Here is a 23876-nt window from a genome sequence, read left to right on the forward strand (position 1 = left end):
AAGAAGGCGTTTGGTATGCTTTCCTTTATTGGTCAGAGTATTGAGTACAGGAGTTGGGAGGTCATGTTGCAACTGTACAGGACATTGATTAGGCCACTTTTGGAGTATTGTGTGCAATTCTGGTCTCCTTCCTATCAGAAGGATGTTGTGAAATTTGAAAGGTTTCAGAAAAGATTTACAAGGATGTTGGCAAGGTTCGAGGATTTAAGCTATAGGGAGAGGTTGAATAGACTGGGGCTCTTTTTCCTGGAGCGTTGGAGGCTGAGGGTATAGACTATTATAAAATCATGAGGGGCATGGATAGGGTAAATAGACAAGGTCTTTTCCCTGGGGTGGGGGAGTCCAGAACTAGAGGGCATAGGTTTAGGATGAGAAGGGAAAGATATAAAAGAGACCTAAGGGGCAATATTTTCATGCAGAGGGTGGTGCGTGTGTGGAATGGGCTGCCAGAGGAAGTGGTGGTGGCTCGTACAATTGCAACATTTATAAGGCATCTGGATGGGTATATGAATAGGAAGGACTTGGAGGGATATGAACCAGGTGCTGGCAGGTGGGACTAGATTGGGTTGATATATCTGGTTGGCATGGATGAGTTGGACTGAAGGGTCTGTTTCCATGCTGTACATCTCTATGCCTCTATGCTGTTTGACCAGGTGGCATATAAAGGTTAGTTAGCTGAAAACTTAAACAGAGAAGACAAAACCACACTATACAGTCCAAATCAGGCACCAAAATTTTAAATGAAAGTTATGATTTCATTAGGGCAAAAAGGATTAATTTAACTGGATGAAAACTGGACAATCTATAGCTATAGAGAGGAACAAAATCAAAACTGACTCCATTCACAAAGAAGAATGTCAAGCAACACAACCCACTAATGCCATTGTTAATCCAATGTTGTTGGAACCCTTGACATGCTCACTCGACAGAAAAATATAAGAGTGAAAATGAAACTGAACAATATATTTGTTAACTACTCATCATTAGTATTTTTATGGATGATACAGTGATCTTCAACAAATTGTATGCAAGAATGATTGAAATTCTTAAAAGCTTACCAATATTCTGATAAAGATGTGGGACTTCAGATCATTGACAACAGAATATAATATTCTATTTTATAAGTGAAAAGAAGTCTTTACAATCAAAGGGTGAACCCGAGAATAAAGTCAGCCTCATTAACTGTGTACTCCAGGGGCACAAGAGAAGTATTTGGATGCATGAAAAGGCCAATGAGCAGAAGTTGCTGAAGACAAATGAACCAGCAAAGCTCTGTTTGTGGATGTTGGCTCTTAAGGAGACAAGAGCTGGAACCATCTAAAGTAATCACACACATAATCCCAAGGAACTGCGCCCATTTAATCCTGTCCAAAATTTCCTCAATCACACACACAGCATTAGAAAATCAAATAAAAAGTTTGTTGAGGAGGTGTGACATCTCACTGTCAACACTGCTGGTGAAATCCGATAAGCAAGTAACAAAGGTGAAGACTTGGCCTTGCCCAAGTTGGAGATAAAAGTCTGATCTGCAATCATCCGCAAAGCAATGTTTCTTGGAAATTCTAGAGATGTTATAATCAGACCATCTCCATAAACTTTACAAATCTTCAACAATTTGTAATGTCCAGAAAAATAAATTAATCCTTAATATTGGAGCCAATTGTTTTGTTGTATAGTAACAGTTGTAACAGTTGCCTATTACAACAGAAAATAGAATTATTGTCAACTTTTTTTTAAGTACATGAGGGTGAAAGTAATAGAAGACATGTTTATTGGATGAGATGAAAGGACAAGTGAGAATACTTGTGAGAAGCATTAACACTAGTGTTGAACTCTTTTGGTGCAGTTGCGGCATCCCTGCTTCTGAGCAGAAGGAGTGGGTTCAAGTTCCGCTTCTGCTGGAGGTACATCATAACATGCCCGAATGGTTTAATTAAAATAATTAGGCCTCTTGTGCCAAATGGTCTGCTAAGTCATTAAAACCAATATGCAGATAATTACTAATGTGCTGTGTTTTAAGCACATAAGCTCCCTCTGAAGGCCTAGTAGGCAAGCCCAGTGTGGCATTGAGAGACACAAGTCTACACTGAGTGACAGATCAGATAGGCCAATGGGCTGAGGAGTGGCAGATGGATTTTAACTTAGATTAAAGTGAGGTGCTGCATTTTGGAAAGGCAAATCAGGGCAGGACTTACGCTGTTAATGGTAAGGTTCTGGAGAGTGTTGCTGAACAAAGAATAGTGAGCGGCACAGTGGTTAGCACTGCTGCCTCACAGAGCCAGAGACCCGTGTTCAATTTCCGCCTCAGGCAACTGAATGTGTGGAGTTTGCACATTCTCCACGTGTCTGTGTGGGTTTCCTCCGGTTTCCTCCCACAGTCCAAAAATGTGCAGGTTAGTTGAATTGGCCATGCAAAATTGCCCGTAGTGTTAGGTGTAGGGGAATGGGTCTGGGTGGTGTGCTTTGGTGGGTCGGTGTGGACTTGTTGGGCCAAAGGGCCTGTTTCCACACTGTAAGTAATCTAATATCTCAACTGTATAGTGCATCATTACGCTCAATCAACAAGGGCACACATCAGGAACAAACAGAATCAGGCTTGAGCATGAAAATCCTTCATAATCAATTTACTGCACAATTCAGTTGAACAATAGCCTCAGATGTAGTTACCAGGTAATCTGTTTAATGAGTTGAAACTGTGGTGCTGGAAAAGCACAGCAGGTCAGGCAGCATCCGAGGAGCAAGAGAATCGACATTTCAGATACAAGCCTTTATCATTCATAAGCCATTTCTGATGAAGGGCTTATGCCTGAAACGTCGATTCTCCCGCTCCTTGGATGCTGCCTGACCTGCTGTGCTTTTCCAGTACCATATTCTCAACTCCGATCTTCAGCATCTGCAATCCTCACTTTCTCCCAATCTGTTTAATGACAAATAGTGCTAAATTATGGACAATTTTCTCCATGACAACTTAGAACTGAATTGAGTCTTAATGAATTTATTTCATTTAGGATCTTCACAGGGCAGCATGGTGGCTCAGTGGTTAGCACTGCTGTCTCTCAGCACCAGGGACCCAGATTCAATTCCAGCCTTAGGCAAATGTCTGTGAGAAGTTTGCACATTCTCCCGTGTCTGCGTGAGTTTCCTCCGGATGCTCTGGTTTCCTCCCACAGTCCAAAGAAGTGCAGGTCAGGTGAATTGGCCATGTTAGTGTTAGGTGCATTAGTCAGAGGGAAATGGGTCTGCGTGGGTTACTCTTTGGAGGGTCGGTGTGGACTTGTTGGGCCAAAGGACCTGTTTCCACACTGCAGGGAATCTAAAAAAAATAAGACATTTTTATACCATCACTCTGGGCTGAACACGAACATTGTTTCCAAAGATCAAGGACCTGAACCTAACTGGGTTCTCCCATCTCCTAAGAGTAGTTTGCACCTTTGAAACAGTTTGTAAACTTTACCACTGGTCATGGGAGGAGGGACTTCCTGCACAACGAACCCACCCACAGGATGTGTTTTTATTGCCAGAGCTAAAGGATCGAAAGATTTGAAAATTATAGCATACCATTCTTCTCTCCCCTCGTCTCACCATAACAGTGTACACCTACTAGAGGATTGGAAAGTTAAACACATATTTCAATTGCCGTGGCAACAATCATTCGACCTTTGCCCTTGTCCTGTCTTCCCTCCATCCTGCTTCCAGATGGGTGTGAACTTGACTCTGTTGATGGGGATGTGAATCTGGAACCTGCTGTTTCTGACAGAAGGCTTCTTCTGAGGGGAGTAGGCATGTTGGGGGTTGTTCCCTCGTGTTTGTGTGCCGGTTTATCAGACGAATGGGTTCTACATCGATAAGAAGACCTCCTCCTCAATTCTACCATCAAGTCACATTTCAGAAAATAAAACACTTCCTTGACAGAACATCTTTTCTCTGGATCAACAGCCAGCAGCCTCTGAAACATTCGGAGGGCTCCATCTGTGAACCTTTTCCACTGTGAGGGAAACCCATTCAGCCGGCCCCTCTGCCACCGGACAAACTCCTCATAGAATGTGTCAGATGGCATAGCAGCCTCCCAAGGAAAGTTCCCAGTCAGCATGCAGAAGATCAGAACACCAAAAGCCCAGACATCAATGCTGCAGTCAACTAAAAAGCCTTCAGTCCTGTTGGCCTGACAGATCTCTGGAGCTGTGTATGGGATGGTCCCACTGATGCGCTTCACTCTGCAGCCAACTTTGCGCGTCATACCAAAATCAGACAGTTTCACCCGTCTGCACTCCTTGTCAAAAAGAAGGACATTCTCTGGCTTTATATCCCGGTGAACCAGGCTCTTATTGTGCATGTAGTCGATAGCTAAACCCAACTGCTGCACACAGCGCTTCACGTTGTCCTCAGGTAGCCCCACCTGCACAGAGACAAGAGTTAATTAAGTGTGGCCAGTCCCAGCTTTCACCTCCCCCAATCTTTAACCCTTTCAAGTAATATTCATGCAGCCAAGGTTACAGATCTTCCAAACATGTGAATTAGGAGCAAGAGTAGGCCATTTGGCCCCTTTGAACGTTTCCTGCTATTTAATAAGACCTGGCTAATCTGAGTAGAGAACTAGGGGTTTGGGTACATAATTCTTTGAAATTTTCATCACACTTAGATAGGGTGGTTAAGAAGGCATTTAGCATGCTTGCCTTAATTGCTCAGACCTTTGAGTTGAGTCATTATGTTGAGGTTGTATAGGATGTTGTTGATGCCTCTTCTGAGGTACTGTGTCCAGTTCTGGTCTCCCTGTTATAAGAAGGATATTCTTAAGCTGGAGACGGTTAAGAAGAGATTTACCAGGATGTTGCCAGGAATGTTGAGTTATAAGGAGAGGCTGGACAGGCTGGGACTTTTTTCGCTGGAGGATAGGAGGTTGAGGGCTATCCTTATAGAGATTTATAGAATCTTGAGGGGTATAAATAAGGTGATTGGCAGGTGTCTTTTCCCTAGGATGAGAGATTTCAAGAACGGGGGCATATATTTAAGGTGAGAGGAGAAAGATTTTTTTTAAAATGAGGGCAATTTTTTTACATAGAGAGTGGCTCATGTGTGGAATGAAATTCCAGAGGAACTGATGGATGCGGATAGAGTTACAATGTTTAGAAGACATTTAGATAGGTTTTTGGAGGGATATGACTGGCAGGTGGCACTAGCCTAGGTTGTAAGTTTGCTTGCAGAGCTAGAAGATTTGTTTTCAGACTTTTCGTCACCATGCAAGGTAACATGATCAGTGAGCCTCCATCGAAGTGTTGGTGTACTATCCCGCTTTCTATTTATGTGTCCTGGTCTGTTGTGGTAGAAGATATCATTTCTGGTTCATTTTCTGAGAGGTTGGTAAATGGGGTCCAAATTGATGCGTTTGTTGATAGAATTCAGGTTTGAGTGCCAGACCTCCAGGAATTCCTGTGCGTGTCTTTGTTTAGCTTGCCCCAGGATGGATGTAAAGTCCCAGTTGAACTGGTGTCCCTCGTTGTCTATGTGAAACGATACTAGTGACAGTTGGTCGTGTCTTATGTTAGCTAGTTGGTGCTCATGTATCCTAGCGGCTAGTTTTCTGCCACTCTGCCCTATGTAATGTTTGTTGCAGGCATAGAGTCATAGAGATGTACAGCATGGAAACAGACCCTTCAGTCCAACCCGTCCATGCCGAGCAGCTATCCCAACCCAATCTAGTCCCACCTGCCAGCACCTGACCCATATCCCTCCAAACCCTTCCTATTCCTTGCAGAGTATTTTGTATTTGACATTCATTCTGCTGGTTGTTGGTAAAGGATGCTTTATATTAATCAAGAACTGTGTTCGTAGGTTTGTGAGCTACCATGATACCAAGGAGCTGGTGTAGTCCATTCGTCATCTCTGAGATATCTGTAATGTCTTTCACTCCTGCTATCTTTAAGTAGCAGAAAACGTTCAAAGGAGCCAAATGGTCTACTCCTGCTCCAAATTCAAATGTTGATGGAACTTGGCTAGTGACAATTAATAATTTAACAGTACTCAACTAGCCTATGGACATTCCATGCCATAACTGACAGTTATTATTGAGAGAATTTTCTATTCTCTACAGAATTTCCACGTAGACAGAAATTAAATGTTTATTGTTCACAGACCAATTTTCATTTGTTCATCTGCATTTTCCTTCACTTCTCAGAGTACAATGGGACCTTGATCAGATGGGCCAAGGTTTAGATAAATGTGAGATGTTGCATTTTGATCAGACAAATCGTGGTGAAACTTACACACTTAATGGGGAATGTTGCCCTTGGGTTGCAGGTTCATAGTTCTTTGAAAGTGGAGTCACAGGATAATGAAGAAGGCACTTGGTATGCTTGCCTTTATTGGTTAGTGCATTGAGTATGGGAGTTGGGATGTCATGTTATGGCTGTACGGGACATTGGTTCGGCGACTTCTGGAATATGCGTTCAATTCTAGTCTCCCTGCTACAGGAAAGATGTTAACATTCCTATTGGAACAGACAAGTCAGAGGCTATAAAAAGGACAGAACAATCAATTGATAGGGAAAAGGCAGACAAGTCCCCCAGGACTGATGGTCTACATCCTAGGGTATTAAAGGATTTGGTGGCAGAGATAATGGAGCCATTGGTTACAATATTCCAAAATTCCCTGGACATAGGAAAGGTTCCAGTGGATTGGAAAAATGCTACTGTAATGCCCTTACTCAAAAAGGGAGGAAGACAACATGTAAGAAATTACAGACCGGTTAGTTTAACATGTGTTGTTGAGAAAGTGTTACAATCAGTTATCAAGGAAGCAATATCAGGATATTTGGAAAGTCAAATCACCATCCATTAGAGTCAGTATGGTTTTACGAAGGACAAATCATGTTTGATAAATTTGCTAGAGTTCTTCAAGGATATAACAAGCAAAGTAGATAATGGGAATTCAGTAGTTGTAATATATGGATTTCTGGAAGGCGTTTGATAAAGTGCCGTAAAAAAGGTTAATTCACAAAATTGGATCACATCGGATTGGGATCATTTATTAGCTTGGATAGATGACTAGTTGATGGACAGAAGACAGAGAGGTGGGATAATTTTTTTCTGGATGGCAAGATGTAACTAGTGGGATGCCACAAGGTTCAGTCCTTGGACCCCAGCAATTTATCATCTATATTAACAACTTGGATACAGGGATAGAAGACTCTAGAGCCAAATTTGTGGATGACATAAAAATAGGCGGGATGGTAAATTGCAGTGAGAAATAACCTTTCAAATGGTTACAAATAGGTTAAGAGAGTGGGCCAAAATGCGGCAGATGGAGTTTAACATGAATAAGTGTGCGGTCGAAAAAATTGGGAGAGACTTCAGGGTGCTCCGGTGCAGAAGGATCTGTGTTTCCTTGTTCATGAGTCACTCTCATGAAAACTATGCAGGTACAGCAGGTAATAAAGAAAGCGAATGGAATGTTGGCTTTTTTAGTTAAAGGATTCGAACATAAAGGTAAAGAAGTATTGTTGCAACTATACAAAGCATTGGTGAGATACTTGACTATTGTGCACAGTTTTAGAACAGTACAGCGCAGTACAGGCCCATCAGCCTACAATGTTGTGCCAAGCATTTATCTTAATCTAAGATCAACCTAACCTACACACTCTCAAGTTACTTGTCCAGCAGCCACTTAGATGTCCCTAATGTCTCTGACTCTACGACCACCGCTGGCAGTGCATTCCACGCACCCGCCACTCTCTGCATAAGTAACCTACCTCTGACATCTCCCCTATACGTTTCTCCAATCACCCTAAATTTATGATCCCTCTTGATAGCCATTTCTGTCCTGGGTAAAAATCTCTGGTTATCCACTCTACTATGCCTCTCATTACCTTGTACACCTCTATCAAGTCACCTCTCTTCCTTCTTCTTTCCAGTGTGAAAAGCCCTAGCTCACTCAACCTCTCTTCATAAGACATGCCCTCCAATCCAGGCAGCATCCTGGTAAATCTCCTCTGCACCCTCTCTCAAGCATCTAAATCCTTCTTGTATTGAGGCGACCAGAACTGGACACAATATTCCAAATATGGTCTAACCAGGATATTATAGAGCTGCAGCAAAACCTCATGGCTCTTAAACTCAATCCCCCAATAATGAAAGCCAAAACATCATACACCTTCTTAACAACCCTATCAACTTAGGTGGCAGCTTTGAGGGATCTACATACATTAGATTACTTACAGTGTGGAAACAGGCCCTTCGGCCCAACAAGTCCAAACTGACCCTCTGAAGAGCAACCCACCCAGACCCCTACATTTACCTTCACCTAACACTACTATTGGCAATTTAGCATGGCCAATTCACCTAACCTGCACATCTTTGGACTGTGGGAGGAAACCGGAGCACCCAGAGGAAACCCACGCAGACACAAGGAGAATGTGCAAACTCCACACAGACAGTTGCCTGAGGCAGGAATTGAATCCGGGTCCATTGAACCCCAAGATCCCGCTGTTCCTCCACACTGGCAAGAATCCTGTCTTCAACCCTATATTCAGCATTCAAATTTGACCTTCTGAAATGAATCACTTCACTTATCCAGGTTGAACTCCATCTGCCACTTCTCAGCCCAGCTCTGCATCTTGTCAGTGTCTTGTAGCCTACAACAGCCCTCGACACTATCTATAACACCACCTACCTTTGTGTCATTGGCAAACTTACTAACCCAACCTTCCACTTCTTTATCCAAGTCATTTATAAAAACTACAAAGAGCAGAGCCCCAAGAACAGATCACTGCGGAACACCACTGCTCACTGACCTCCAGGCGGAATACTTTCCATCCACTACCACTCTTCTTCTGGCCAGCCAATTCTGTTTCCAGACAGCCAAATTTCCCTGTCTCCCATACCTCCTAACTTTCTGAATGAGTCTATCATGGGGAACCTTATCAAATGCCTTGCTGAAATCCATATACACCACATCCACTGCTTTACCATCGTCAGCTTGTCTCGTCACATGCTCAAAGAACTCAATAAGGCTTGTGAGGCATAACCTGCCCCTCACAAAGCCATGCTGACTATATTTAATCAAACTATGTTTTTCCAAATAGTCATAAATCCTATCTCTCAGAATCCTTTCCAGTACCTTGCTTACCACAGATGTAAGACTGATTATAACTCCCTTTCTTGAACAGAGGAACAACATTTGCCTCCCTCCAATCATCCAGTACTACTCCTGTGGAGAGTGAGGAAAGATCAATGCCAGTGTTGCAGCAATCTCATTCCTCACTTCCCATAAGAACCTTGGATATATCTAGTCCGGCCCTGGGACTTATCTATCTTGATGCTTCCCAGAATTTCCAGCACATCCAATTTCTTAATATCAATCTGTTCAAGCCTATTAACCTGGTCCACAGTGTTCTCACTATCAACAAGGTCCCTCTCTCTAGTGAATACTGGAGCAGAAATCTCATTTAGGGCCTCCCCTACCTCTTCAGACTCCAGGTACAAGTTTCCTCCACTGTCCCTCATTTGCCCTACTCTCTTTCTGATCATTCTCTTATTCCTCACGTAAGTGCAGAACGCCTTTGGGTTTTCCCTAATTCTTACTGTGAAGACTTTTCCGTGCCCCCCCCCAGCTCTCCTCAGACCATTTTTGAGTTCTTTCCTAGCTACACTGTAATTCTCTAAAGCTGTGCCAGATCCTTAATTCCTCAACCTTAAGTAAGCTTTCTTTTTCCTCTTATCATCCAAGGCTCCTTCACCTTACCATTCCTTGCCTGGCTCAGTGGAACAAAGTTATCCAACACTCGCAACAAGTGCTCCTTAAACAGCCTCCACATTTTTGTTGTGCAATTGTTCCCAATTTATACTCCGCAGCTCCTGTCTAATAATAGTATAATTTCCCCTCCCCCACTTAAGTACCCTCCCATATTTTCTGTTCCTATCCCTCTGTATGGCTATAGTAAAGGTGAGGCAGTTGTGGTCACTGTAACCAAAATGCTCTCCCATCGAGAGATCTGACACCTAGCCCGGCTCGTTGCCTGGTACCAAATCCAATATGGCTTCCCCCAGCTGGCCTATCTACATGTTGAGTCAGGAATCCTTCCTGGATACTCCTGACAAAATTGGCTCCATCCAGACCATCTGCGCCTAGGAGGTTCCAATCAATTTTGGGGAAGTTGAAGTCACCCATAACAACAACTCTGTTACATCTGCACCCTTCCAAGGTCTGCTGTCCAACCTGCTGCTATTGGGGGGTCTATAAAAAACACCCAATAAAGTGACTGCTCCTTTCCTGTTACTGACTTGCACGCATACTGACTCAGTAGACAAACCGTCCTCAACAACCTCCTTTTCTGCAGCTGTGATCACTCTCTAATTAACAATGCTACTTCCCCTCCTCTTTTACCCCCACCCATTCTTTGTGAAATATCTAAACCCTGGAACATCCTGAAACCATTCCTGTCCCTCTGAAATCCATATCTCCATTATGGCCACAACTTCGTAGTTCCAAGTACTGATCCATTCTCTAAGTTCATCACTCTTATTCCCGACATTCCTTTTGGTCGCTTTATTTGATTAGATTAGATTAGATTAGATTACTTACAGTGTGGAAACAGGCCCTTCAGCCCAACAAGTCCACACCGACCCGCCGAAGCGCAACCCACCCATACCCCTACCTTTACCCCTTTAACCTATCACTACGGGCAATTTAGTATGGCCAATTCACCTGACCCGCACATCTTTGGACTGTGGGAGGAAACCGGAGCACCCGGAGGAAACCCACGCAGACACGGGGAGAATGTGCAAACTCCACACAGTCAGTCGCCTGAGTCGGGAATTGAACCCGGGTCTACAGGCGCTGTGAGGCAGCAGTGCTAACCACTGGGCCACCGTGCCGCCCACGGAAAGATGTCGTGGCATTGGAAATAGTTCAAAGGAGATTCACTAGATTGATCCCAGAGATGAGGGTATTGTCGTATGAAGAGAGATTGAACAGTTTAGGTCTATACTTTCTGGAATTTAGAAGAATGAGGAGAGATCAAATTGAGGTATTTAAGATAATATAAGTTATGGATAGAATAAATGTGGTGTGGATGCTTCCTCTTGTGGTGCATTCTAGGATGAGAAGGTATAGTTTTAGAATAAGGGATAGCAAATTTAAAACAGAGTTGAGAAGAAACTACTTCTCTCAAAGGGTTGTGAATCTGTGGAATTCACTACCCCAAAGTGCAGCGGATGCTGAGACAGTGAGTAAATTTAAGGAGGAGTTTGACAAATTTTTACTTGGTAAATGGTTGAAGGGTTATGGGGAGAAGGCAGGAAAATTAGGGGTGCGGAGCATATCCTGAAGAAGGGCTTATGCCCGAAAAGTCGATTCTCCTGTTCCCTGGATGCTGCCTGACCTGCTGTGCTGTTCCAGCAACACATTTTCAGCTCTGATCTCCAGCATCTGCAGACCTCACTTTCTCATGGGGAGCATATCAGCCATGATCAAATGGCAGAGCAGACGTGATGGGCCAAATGGCTTAATTCTGCTCCTATATCTTATGAACATATGAAACTTGAAAGGGTGCAGAAAGAATTTACAAGAATGTTGCCAGGATTGGAGGGTTTGAGCTATAGGAAGAGGCTGAATAGACTGGGGTTATTTTCCCTGGAGCGTCAGAGGCTGATGGGTGACCTTATAGAGGTTTATAAAATCATGAGGGCATGGATAGAGTGAATAGCCAAGGCCCTTTTCCCATGGTAGGGGAGTCCAAAGGGGATTAGAGGGCATGGGTTTAAGGTGAGAGGAGAAAGATTTAAAATGGACCTAAGGGGCAACTTTTTCACACAGGGTGGTGCATGTATGGAATGAGCTGCCAAAGAAATTGGTGGAGGCTGGTACAATTGCAACATTTCAAAGGCATCTATATGGGTACATGAATAGGAAAGCTTTGGATGGATATGGGCCAAATGCTGGCAAATGGGCCTCAGTTTATTTAGGATATCTGGTTGGCATGGATGAATTGAACCAAAGGCTCTGTTTCCATGCTGTACAACTCTATGACGCTACATGTTCATTCAGCTGGATTCATGTCCCCTCTGTGAACCATACACACCAGGGTGGCTGAAGTGCAAGTTATGCTTTGCCTTTATTTACTTAGCTTTACATGAGCTACCAAAGGCTACATGTTTCATTGGGAGAATGGTCTGCTGGCTGGTCTGACACTTCACAAAGCACTATTCATATAAACATCATGGGCCATGCTTGGTTCAGATTCAAATGCGATGAATTGGAAATATGGAAACTAGGACTAAAGTTCCACTTGGGCCTCTCAATGAAGTACTAGAGTTAACAGAGCAGCGTAAATGACAGCTAGCTGTACTGCAATAACAGCCCCAACACACTATACTCCAAAACCAAGCTGCCATTTTCCCACTATATGAGTCTATTACTCATCTTGACAATGACTGTTTCCAGTAATTTATTCATAATGAAATAGAAACTGCTGTTCACAACCCTTATCTTTGCCCAAATTGTAATGAACCTGTACCTGACCTGAAACAGCTTCTATGGCTACAAAATTGGACCAATATTTTATTTCTTTCTAAAAACAATTCTGGAAATTTCTGGTCGCTCACCTGGGGAGGGATGATGTCAAACAAATCTCCACCTGGAGCATACTCCTGACCAAACACATAGCAATCTTCAGTCTCAAAGACAATGTCAAAGACCTTGATAATGAAGGGGTTGGAGGAGAGATTGTTAGTGACGCTGTACTCTTTCAAAAAATTCTTCAGCTTTGTTTTGTTTTTATTCAAAAACTTTAAAGCCATTTTGGTTCCTGCAGAGAGAGAAAAAAAGAAAGAATACTGTAAGAAGAATTGGGTATGTGAGACTGACCCAGGCAGCAACAATGTGTGATGGTGAAGGAAATCAGTGCATTCTAGGGATAGGAAACTTATGGAATATAACACCAAGTTATAATAAAACCCAAAGTCTCGGTGAAGAGGCATTCATCGAGTAGTTCCCAATATTTTCTACAATTGTGAAGACAAAATAAATGTAGTGAGAGTAGAAACTTGAACAGTAGATACTGACTGCACACAGCATATCATGGGGGCTGCCACTGTCAGGAATTTTACTGTACCCCAGTTATATTTAACAAAATACCAGACTTGAAATGAGGGTCAAAATACAGTATTTATACTGGAGTCACAGTGAAATGATATGATCAACATTTTACAAAACCATTTGATTTGAAGCCGCAATAACTGTTTTATGGGGAGAAATGTGGCAGCTAATCCACACCAAGAACATCCTATAAACAAAGGGTCAGTTAGACTCGAAACATCAGCTCTTTTCTCTCCTTACAGATGCTGCCAGACTTGCTGAGATATTCCAGCATTTTCTCTTTTGGTTTCAGATTCCAGTATCTGCAGTAATTTGCTTTTAACCAGTTAATATGCTTTTTGGTAACATTTATTGAAGGAGGACACCAGGCAAACTCCTTACTTTTTTTTAAATAGTACGAAAAAATCCAGTTTAAATTCCAGCATAAAGACTGATGCTTCAGACTCCCTCAATAACTTGCAAAAATGTCAGATTATAATATGTCTTCAAGTACCAAGAGCGGGGCTTGAACCTAGAAATAACAAACCACATTCTGTATGAGGAATATTAAAATATTCAAAGTGAACGATGCAAGGAGAGCATAAGTTTCCACATGTGGGGCTGAGAGGCAGCTTTGGACAATTGGTGGTCTAAGTAAGTAAGACCAGATGAGTATTTCTACTGTCTAGTCTTTGGTCTTCGGTTTGGAGTCAGAGTATTTAAAGTATAAGAGCTAAGGTAAGGTTTCTGGTACACAGTTAATATTCTTTAAACTAGAGGAAGTAAATGGAAAGGAAGAAATTTAAGGCATGGGAAGGCAGCTCAGCCATTATTATACTCACTGGTGTTTAGAGGAATGACCAGGGATCTCATTAAAACTTAAAAAATTCTGACAGGGCTGATCAGACAGGATGAAGGGATGATGATTCCCTGGTTAGGTAGTCCAGAACAAGGAGGTCACAGTTTCAAAATATATGGTTGACCACTTAGGACTGAGATGAGGAGACTTTCCTTAACTTAGAGCATGGTGACCCTATGGAAATCTCTACCACAGAAGGCTATGGGGATCAAGTAACTGAAATACTTTAGAAAGAATTAAGTAGGTTTGTAGAGGCTAAAGATATCAAGGGGTATGGGGAGAGAGTATGAGTATTTTGCTGTGGTGGAGTATCAGCCAAGATCATGTCGAATAGCAGAAAAAGCTTGATGGACCTAATGGTCTACTCCTGTCCCAATTTTCTGTTTTTATGACAAATGTAGCCAATGACACTGGGATCCAAAATATATTCTTTTTACTTGCTGTTTGTGAATGAAGTGGAGTTCTTTCCAACAAGTAATGTGTAAGGACTTGATCACAAGCAGCGAATTCTGATACAAAACCATTTCAAAACTGCTGCTTGGAATTAAGTGAGGATTAATGTTTCTCTGCAGCTTCCATTTAAAAAGTCTCACCTTCTTCATGCTTTCCCTTCATCTTTCTATCCATGCAGTTTATAATTTTTGGCTCTTTTGCTTCCAATTAATCACACTCTGCAAATTGTGGGCATCAGTGATTACCTTGTGCAGGGCCATTTCCCACTCCTGACACCTGATATACCGCAGATGAAAGCATTGCTCTCATGGGATTAATACTGTATTAAAAAATCGAGTGGGGTTATAGTTAACGTGAGTGACTGAAGATATGGAGTTAAGGAAACGACAGTGAGCAATTTGTATTCACAGGGTTAATCTCTGACACTCCTCAGCCTCAGTTACAGCTGCAGACTCGCTGCCAGGAAGCTCAAACTGACCTAATTATAGAGTCCATCTTACATCAGTGAAAAAATAGGCTAATTAAAATTAGCGGTCGAATCCACCAATTTATAACAGAGTCGACAGCAGAGAGTTTTGATTGCACATTCCTAATCTCTGACGCTGTGTTTTGTTAAACACTCAGTGTACTCCTGCCAGTTTCCTTTGTTAGTATTGTTGAGCATTCAGCTCCATGTTAAAGAAAGGCAGTGAACAATAGAGGTGAAGATGAGTGTTCACAATGCTAGTGAATGGATAGTGAAAGAACTGAAGGCAGCACTCATTGCACTAAACACAAGCTCTTTGTCAGCGAGACACTGAATGCAGGACAAGCAGACTGCTTTACGTTCCTTGGCTTTCTCCCTGGTCTTTCTATGAAATGTGCCATGTTGCCTTAGCAACAATTGAGCAGAGACAGGAGATTAAAAATGGTTTCAGTTCTGACTGCTTTTTGAAGACACTGAATGTCTGGAGTGCTAAACTCAATCCACCCCAGTGAGGTTTCCTCTATACGCAAATTCAGTCCACAGAGACTCAGTAATCTCACCAGACTGAACCATATCCCTCAATCCACTGTATCACCGTATCGTTCAACCCCCGCTGTCTGACCATATCCTTCAACGACTGTCTCACGGTATCTCTCAATCCACTGCCTCACCAAATCCCTCAACGCACCGTTTCACCGTATCTCTCAATTTACTGTCTCACTTTATCCCTGAAACCACGGTGTTCCTCAATCCCCACTGTCTCACCATATCTCTCCTACACCCCACTCATCCAATCATCTTTTCTTTTCATTGTAAACTTATTGGCGTGATGGGGAAGAAAGGGAGCCTGTGCTAGTCCATACAACCTGTGGAACATACATAATAAAAGCAAATTACTGCGGATGCTGGAATCTGAAACCAATTGAAAATGCTGGAAAATCTCAGCAGGTCTGGCAGCATCTGTAAGGAGAGAAAAGAGCTGACGTTTCGAGTCTAACTGAGCTTTGACAAAGGGTCAGTTAGACTCGAAACGTCAGCTCTTTCTCTCCTTACAGATGCTGCCAGACCTGCTGAGATTTTCCAGCGTTTTCTCTTTTGGCTGTGGAACATACACTTTTGCTTTGAAAAACCACAGTTCCCAGCACATCCAACAAAAAAAACCACTATTGTGTAATACATATCAAAACAGCGGATAAAAGAGCAACGTCAACAAGAAGTATGTTAGAATGAGAATCAAAGACACAGAGAAAGAGACGAACAGAGAGATACCGAGAACGCATGGAAATCAGTTCCTGTTGGGAGTTACCGCTGCTTCCTGAACAGGAACACGTCAATGTAAGCAGAGACTACCACAGTGATGTCTAAACCGTGTTTTGTTTATCGGAAGACTACCAAGGCTGCCATCTCCCAGGAATTTCTGACTCCATTTTGAACTCATCTGCTAATTTAAGTACTATATATGCGGGCTTTTAATAGCGAATAATTGTGAATCTTTCTAGTTTGTTAGCTGGAATGTTCTGAACTACACACAGTAAAAGTCCAATCGATGTTCTTTTGTCCCGTACTAAGTCCCATCCACTTTCTTCCTATTATTTCGGCCCCTTCTATTCACTTTCCAAGCTGTCGTCTTATTTCCACCTTCCAATTCTTTGAGTGACCTCTTCCGTTTCTGACTCACTCCCCAGTTGAGGCAGAGTGAAGTTTTGGCCATAGAATAGAGCCCTGCCTCAGCCTTGTTCTTCTCCTCAAGGCTATCCCCAGAAGACAGCCAAACTTCTGGCTGCTGGTCAGCCTAGTGGTCAGTGACCAGGATCTATCCTGACCATTCCGCACACTGACTGAAGGCACCAAGCGCTGGGAACTGTTCGTGTTTGCCTGAAGTTTACCTGCGTTTTTGTGAATAACGAGCTCCACCCTGCCGTACGTCCCCTTGCCCAGCTCTCGGATGAAATCATAATGTTTGTGAATATCTGACGCCGACAGACTGCGTACGGTCATTGCCTGCAGATCCTCCGTGTCGCCCACCGTGCCAAGTGAGCTTCGGGTCAGGTCCTGTTCAGTCCCGCAGACATTCATCCTTGCACTGAAGACAAGTCAACAAAAGAAACAGCAGATTACCAAATCATTCGCCCGGAGGAGCAGGCAGTTCAGAAATGGCTCACAAAGACCCTGCGGCGTCGGCACAAATCTCAACACTCCCCCCATTCATTCAATTTAAAACCCCCAAACCACAAGGACAATGCCATGGAGGGACCCACGATCTTGTGCTTGGAGCACAGTTGTCGGGGAAATCAAGCCTGACCTACAGCTCAATGTTACCCATTATCACCCACTGTTGCGGTGAACCCCATGTCTCGGATGGCAGTGGAATGAGATTGTAAGTTATCCATCCAACTTCACAATTTCCTCATATTCTGTAACCCAATCCCTGCAAACCAGCACTCGCCAGTCTGTCAGAGGAAGAGCTTATTTGTATAGCTCATTTCGCACCAGGAGGCGCTGCAGTACCTGCCCTTTCATTGGGCGGGGGTGGGGGGGAGAGATGTCAGTATCCAGTTAAACGAAGTCAAGGTCTTCCTGTAAGCTCATGCCACCCCATAACCACAGTGACCCGACGCGAACTGCCTGCGGACTGCGATCACAGCCTGCATAACCCTCGGAATGCGGGGAATGCGGACGATCTCTGGCCATGAGCTCTGGACGATAGTAAACAGGGAACCACAAGAGAAGGCCAGCTCGGTGAGGGAGAAGGCTTCAGCAGAGAGGGTCTGCACAAGCGTAAACAGATTTCATCTCGGTCAAACCTAGATACAGCAACTCAATCTGAGTCACTTACTGCAAACATAAATCGGAGCCAGTCAGCTGAAGTGCCGTGGCGTGAGCTGGAGTCCCCCACCTCCCCAATCTGTCTCTCTTGCTCCACTTCACTTCCAATCTCTAAGGACATGACATATTTCTGTTCTTTGCGTCAGCTCAGTTCACGGAGGCTTTTGGAAATTCAGCACAGAAATTCATCAACCAGCAACCAATTTCATCAACTAATTAACACGTTAAGCATTTTGGAAGCTATTTTTAACAGTCCTTTACCTGATTCCAGTTTTCCACCGACCCTCTAGATGACACTAACTCAGAATGCTGGGGTACACCTCCATGGGTACGTTCCAAGAGTTGCTCAATGGCTTTCGTCAGGAGTGAACCTCGACTCGACAATGTAGGTCAGTGGGAAGTCAGAGCCGAGCCCAAGGCTGTCCTTGCCCACTGGACACACACAAACGCACACACAGGGGGGTGGCGAGCACAGACGAACGGAATGTTTTCCCATTACTTCACAAACCCAGAAAGGCCGAGGCCATCAATCCAGCTCAAGCCACTGCCCCAGCTAAGTGAGAACACATCTACGTGGCTCACTGTTATATTGGTTGCTATTACCTACCAGAAAAGCTCTTTCAGCCTTTGCTACATGATATTTCACAATGCTGTGTTACACAGGTTGATCCATGGACTTCTATCCCTGTTGAAATGCAGAGCCACACGCTCCAACACCTGTTTTTAGTTTACATCACCATACTCCTGCTGGTTTGTTCGCACACCGTCTTAGCCTATGTAATGGTGTTCTGCTGCAAAGTTCACTCACGTTCATATTAGGCTACAGGCTCTGAGCACTGTTGGAGGACCCACAACTTCATTGAAATAAATGCAAATTTGATAGATTTCGTTCAGGAAACAATAATCTGGATTACAGCGCATGAGACGTTTGAAACCTGACATCTGCTAACTGAGGCTTGAAGTGCTTGAGAACAGCAGGGGTCTCTGGGTCCATGCTTCACAATGTTCGCCACCACTGGCAGTTTCCTCACCTTGTGTGTTAAACTAACTGATGGAGATTGATGGCTGTGCTATCCGGATAACAGAAGGTGAACTCGATGGATCGTGGGATATTTTTGAATCTAATTTGTTGCTGTTTGAGTGCTGCAGAGGCTGGAAAGGAAGACAACCCAATGGTCTACAGATGATCAACCGGCTGGTCGCCCAAACCAAAGCCATCCAAAGCAGCGTCCATGCAAGAGCGTCCTTTGCACACTCGGTCTAGCAGAGAGAGACATAATAGGAATGGCAACCAGACACAATTAAAGTGGAAAGGAGAAGCTAGTGCAACAAAACCATGCGATAGAAAATAAAACAACCACCATCTCAGGAACAAAAGCCAATAGGATCTCAATCGCATCAAACCGAGGAATAAACTGACAAATAAATGGGAGAAAAACATAATGGGAACGACATTGATTCATCACTTTTCTCACCAAGGCTCTCCTTGACTAATCCTTTTTACCCAAAGACCCGATTTCAATAATGTTCCGACCAGTAATGTTCAAGCCACTAGGTTACGTTCTGTAATTTGACATTCTTGATAATTTCACCAGCTGTAACGTTTTTTTCCATTTAAACCTGATAGAAACAGGAGGCTATTATCAATCATAGGCGCTCCTTGAATCATTGCTAGATCCTGATATGTAGTACGGCCTTGGCAAAGGGGCAATGTCGGTGGCGTCTACAGATCACAATGTGTCGATGTCGAAAATACGGTCCCATTGGCTTCCAAACTCCAACACCCTGATCTATCTTCCTGCTGTGAGGCTCCATCGCCACCTACACGAATCCTCTCATGCTCAAAGCTTCTCTGACACTGTCTTCCTACTGCCAAGGTCACATGCTCAATATGGGTCAGTATCGGTAACCAAACCGCCATTTCAGCTCAACATGTGTCAAGGGGACACAGTCTCGAGGCACTTAAAGGTAAATTTGGGTTGGACACCTTCTTACATGCGAAAACAAAAACAAAACAGCCAGCGATAATCAGGAGAATAGAGGCTGGAAAAACACTTGAAAGATTTAAGGTAAAAACGTGAAGAGCTGGAGAAGCCGAGCAAGTCTGGCAGCCTCAGTGGAAAGAAAGCCCTGAAGAGGGCTCATGGACCCGAAACTTTAACTCTGTTTCTCTCTCCCCAAATACTACCGGACCTGTTGAGTCTGCTTTTGTTTCAGATTTCCAGCATCCCCGGTTCTTTGTGTTAATGTGAAACATCTAAGAAACCGCTGGATGGGGAGCAGGAACGAAGGTCTTCCTTGATAGCTGGTTGAGGGATGTGGGGACCAGGCCAGCTTGTATGTATGAGCCTTACTCATCTCCGGGTGAAGGTGATGGATGGACTAGAATGGACTGAATGCTCTTTCTCTTCCGCATTTGCCTGGATCAAAAAAAAATCATGGGCCCAGTCAAAGCAGAGATTTTGCCCTACAATTTTCATGGAAACGTGAAAAAAAACTTGTTTAGTGTAAATTCTGCATTGATTTTCGGACACTCCCTGAAACTGTTGGGAAGAACCGATAGAAAGAATTACACTTCTGTAGCACCTTTCATTACCTCAGGCCACCCGAGCCGCTTATCAGCCAGTGCCATTGGAAGTGCAGTCAATATAATGCAGGAAACACTGCAACATCACACAAAGAGCAATGATAAGTACATAGAACAGTACAGCACCTGAACAGGCCCTTCGGCCCACCAGGTCTGTGAGGACTTTATGGCATTCGAACTTAACCCCATTTGCCTGTACATGGTCGTATCCCATTATTCCCTGAATAATAACCGAAAGAACTACAAATACTGGAAATCAGGAAAAAAATGCTGGAAAAGCTCAGCAGGACTGGCAGCATCTGTGGAGAGAAATCAGAGTTAACATTTCGGGTCGAGTGACCCTTCTCAGAACTCTATTCCCCGGCCTTTTATGTGTCAGCCGAAATGCCTCTTAAACATTGCTACCGTATCCGCCTCTACAACCTCCCTTGGCAGGGTGTTCAGGCATCTATCACCCTCTGCGTAAAAAACAACTTCTCTCGCACATTTTTAAACTTTTACCCTCTCACTTTAAATCTCTGCCGTCACCCGTTTTTGACATTTCCATCCTGGGGAAAAGACTGCGACTATGCACCCTACACATGCCTCTCATAATTACATAGTGTTTTAGTGATTATGGTTTTGGAATAAATATTTGCTAGGACTTGAGGGGTACCCTCCTTTGAATAGTGCACCAGGATCTTTTACACTCACCTGAAACAGCAAACGGGATCTTGGTTTAAAGTCTCAGCTGAAAGACCGCACCTCGGGCAGTGCAGAACACCCTGAGGCTGTTGAGGTTCAGGACTCGGGACTTCTGTATGAAGTTGAATGAAAAATGCTTTGACTTAGAGATGAGAGTCCTACCACTGATCCACAGATGACTCTTTAAATAAAGCTATGCTCTTCAATAATAAGAAACTACACAAACAAATAAACTGTTCTTTGTTCCCACTTCATACGTCTCGTCCAATAGATGACATGGCACCTATCTTTCGGTCTAGGGCGTTTCAGGGAGCTTCTGACAGCACGTTGGTTGCCTGATGTTTCCGAGGATATATTAAAATGAAGGACTAACAGAATCTCCTTTAGAAAACTCCATCTGTAAGAGCTATACTTAATATTACTGAAGTGATTAGAAACATCATACATTCCGGATCTACATACAGTATTTAGATGTACATTTGAGATGCCAAGGCAGACAAGGCTACGGGCCAAGTGCTGAAAATGGGATTAAAATAGTTAGGTGGTTGTTTTTAACCAGAGCAGACTCGATTAGCCGAAGAACTTTCTCTGTGCTGTAGATCTCTATGACAGTGACTGTACTTTATAAAAACGGATTAACAAACCGGTGGCCAGCGAGGTCTGACGTATAATTGTTACTCGCTGTTGACAATATTGTTCAAAGTTGAAGAATCGTGGGTGTGGTCCCATTGGATGTGTGGAACTGTACCCCGGTGCCTCAGTGAGCAATCTGGACGGTCAGAAGAAGCAAGAAACGTGATTTTAAAAATTTAGAAGAAGAAATCAAGGCAGCGAGGAGAAGGAGTGAAAACTCCTTGCTCCCTGACAACACACTCGAGGAGTTGTCCTCCGATATACCATAAATATACCGAAACCAGCCGCGGCTTTAGAAAGCCTCGAACATTAAGAGGGAATTCGAACTCTTTAGGATCCAGAGTTGTTGATTGCTCTCGGTCATCTGTACTAACAGAAACAGACGAGCTGAAATGTCACAACTGTGACAAGTACCCTGGAGCGATGTCCAGCCTGATCCAATGGAGAGGATGGACGTGGGTGTTTGATCATAACCTGCGTCCTTTCTTCTAACAGCTCCCAACAGTTACACTCCGAAATGGCTCTGCTACAGCTCTGGTGGCAGAGGCAGGTTTTCCTGGGGCTCTGAGCAGCAACCCCCCCCCCCCCCCCCCCCCACCACGCACCACGCCTCTCCCCACTCCCGCACCTCACCATCCCTGCGGCTGAGACTCACCTGCAGCTTCTCGACACCTGAGCCGCTTCCACATGCTCCCTAACCCTCTCCCTCGGCTCTTCCAGCCTTTCCTGTTTGTTGCCCAGCTGGAATTTTGGAGTTTCCTTCCCTTGGAGCAAAGAAGGAGCCCGGGGTGCTGGTTGGTGGCGGAAAGAGAGGGCGAACTGTTCTACAGCCCCTCTCCTGATTCACCAGCAGCTGGTCACTGAGCAGCTTTCCAACATCACATCTCGGCTGCAGCCTTGTCCTCGTTCCTTTGTCCTTTGTTTGTCTAATGGCCCGTCCTTATGATTTCTATGTCGGGCTGTTCTGCTCTACTTTCATTCCCGAATATGTTTTTTTTCGCTCTTGCTGATGCAGTAAAGCTCAGCCTCTCCCTGCCCTATTTATTACAGGATTGATGCAAACCCCTTCGTGCTTGTCCTACTCCACTCCCTCTGTCCTGGGGCTCACCGCTCATTCACTTAACAACGCGCTCCAGGCTGCTCCGCCCCATACCGCACAGCACTGGGTCCTAGCGTCCTCTCAGCTCAAGGTACAAGTTCCACCTCCTTCACTCTCGTGTGCCTTAAACATTAAAATAGAAAATGCTGGAAATATTTAGCAGATCTGTCGGCATCCGTGGAGAATTAAATAGCTAAACATTTTATGCCAATGAACTTTCAGGGAAAATAGTAGGAAGTCACATCTTCAGGTGCTTAGGGTCCAAACTCTAACTTTACTCTCTTTTAAAATACTCCTTAAAATCCACCTTTTTGGGCAACCTTTTACCTCTTTTGGTCACATATCTAAATATCTTCTCACATTTTTCACGTTTGGGGGCTGAGGGGGTGACATAACAGAGGTTTATAAAATCATGAGGGGTATGGATAGGATAAATAGACAAAGTCTTTTCCCTGGGGTCGGGGGGGGGGGGGTGTCCAGAACTAGAGGGCATAGGTTTAGGGTGAGAGTGGAAAGATATAAAAGAGACCTAAGGGGCAACTTTTTCATGCAGAAGGTGGTACGTGTATGGAATGAGCTGCCAGAGGAAGTGGTGGAGGCTGGTACAATTGCAACATTTAAAAGGTATCTGGATGGATATATGAATAGGAAGGAATATAGGCAAGTGTTGGCAAATGGGACTAGATTACATTAGGATATCTGGTCGGCATGGACGAGTTGGACCAAAGGGTCTTTTTCTGTGCTGTAACATCTCTATGACTATTATTATGTCTGGTAAGTGCTCCTGTGAAATATCTTGAGAAGTTTAATTCCCCTAGAGGCACTGCATAAATACTGGAGAAATTCAAAGGACTAAAATCTGATAAATTGCAGGACCTGCTGGCTACATTCTAAAGTTATAAAAGGGATAACTGCAAAAGAAATGGGTGTACTGGCCATGATTTTCCAAAATTTCCTACATTGCAGGATAGTTTCAGAAGATTAGCAGTTAGCAAATGTAACACTGCAATCAAAAAGGAGGCAAAGAAAACAAAACAGAACTATAACCCAGTTGGCAAGCTGTTGGTCACTTAGGAAGTGCTGAAATCTATTCATTAAGGAAGCCTTGACAATGCATTCAAGGAATGTGTAGAATAATTATATGTTTTATGAAGAGAAACCCAGTTTGGCAAATGTGTTAGAACTCTTAAGGATGCAATAA

General features: G+C 43.7%; 1 protein-coding gene across 3 annotated transcripts; it reads right to left on the reverse strand.

The window, feature by feature from the left end:
• Nucleotides 1–2864: 2864 nt before the first annotated feature.
• sbk1 (SH3 domain binding kinase 1) lies at nt 2865–22991 on the reverse strand. 3 transcript variants are annotated; one of them, XM_043711509.2, is made up of 4 exons: nt 22232–22991; nt 16733–16929; nt 12597–12799; nt 2865–4396 (listed from the first exon to the last, which is right to left on the reverse strand). In XM_043711509.2, the coding sequence occupies exons 2-4, from the start codon at nt 16920–16922 to the stop codon at nt 3617–3619; spliced, it is 1173 nt and encodes a 390-aa protein (XP_043567444.1). In that variant the 5' UTR covers nt 16923–16929; nt 22232–22991; the 3' UTR covers nt 2865–3616. The 3 variants fall into 3 exon arrangements, with proteins under 3 accessions (XP_043567444.1, XP_043567447.1, XP_087854218.1); XM_043711512.2 differs by lacking the exon at nt 22232–22991 and adding an exon at nt 20953–22114; XM_087998092.1 differs by lacking the exon at nt 22232–22991 and adding an exon at nt 18704–18947.
• Nucleotides 22992–23876: the final 885 nt, after the last annotated feature.

The sequence above is a fragment of the Chiloscyllium plagiosum genome, unplaced genomic scaffold (genome assembly GCF_037043375.1).
Source record: "Chiloscyllium plagiosum isolate Xiang-an unplaced genomic scaffold, Cpla_swu_hap1 HiC_scaffold_20, whole genome shotgun sequence".
Taxonomy (NCBI): Eukaryota; Metazoa; Chordata; class Chondrichthyes; order Orectolobiformes; family Hemiscylliidae; genus Chiloscyllium; species Chiloscyllium plagiosum.

Coding starts and splice junctions, on each gene's coding strand:
- sbk1 (XM_043711509.2), bottom strand. CDS start 16,922: ATGAATGTCTGCGGGACTGAACAGGACCTGACCCGAAGCTCACTTGGC. Junction 12,800..16,732: donor CGTTATTCACAAAAACGCAG/GTAAACTTCAGG, acceptor CTCTCTCTGCAG/GAACCAAAATGGCTTTAAAG. Junction 4,397..12,596: donor TTGACATCATCCCTCCCCAG/GTGAGCGACCAG, acceptor GTCTCTGTGCAG/GTGGGGCTACCTGAGGACAA.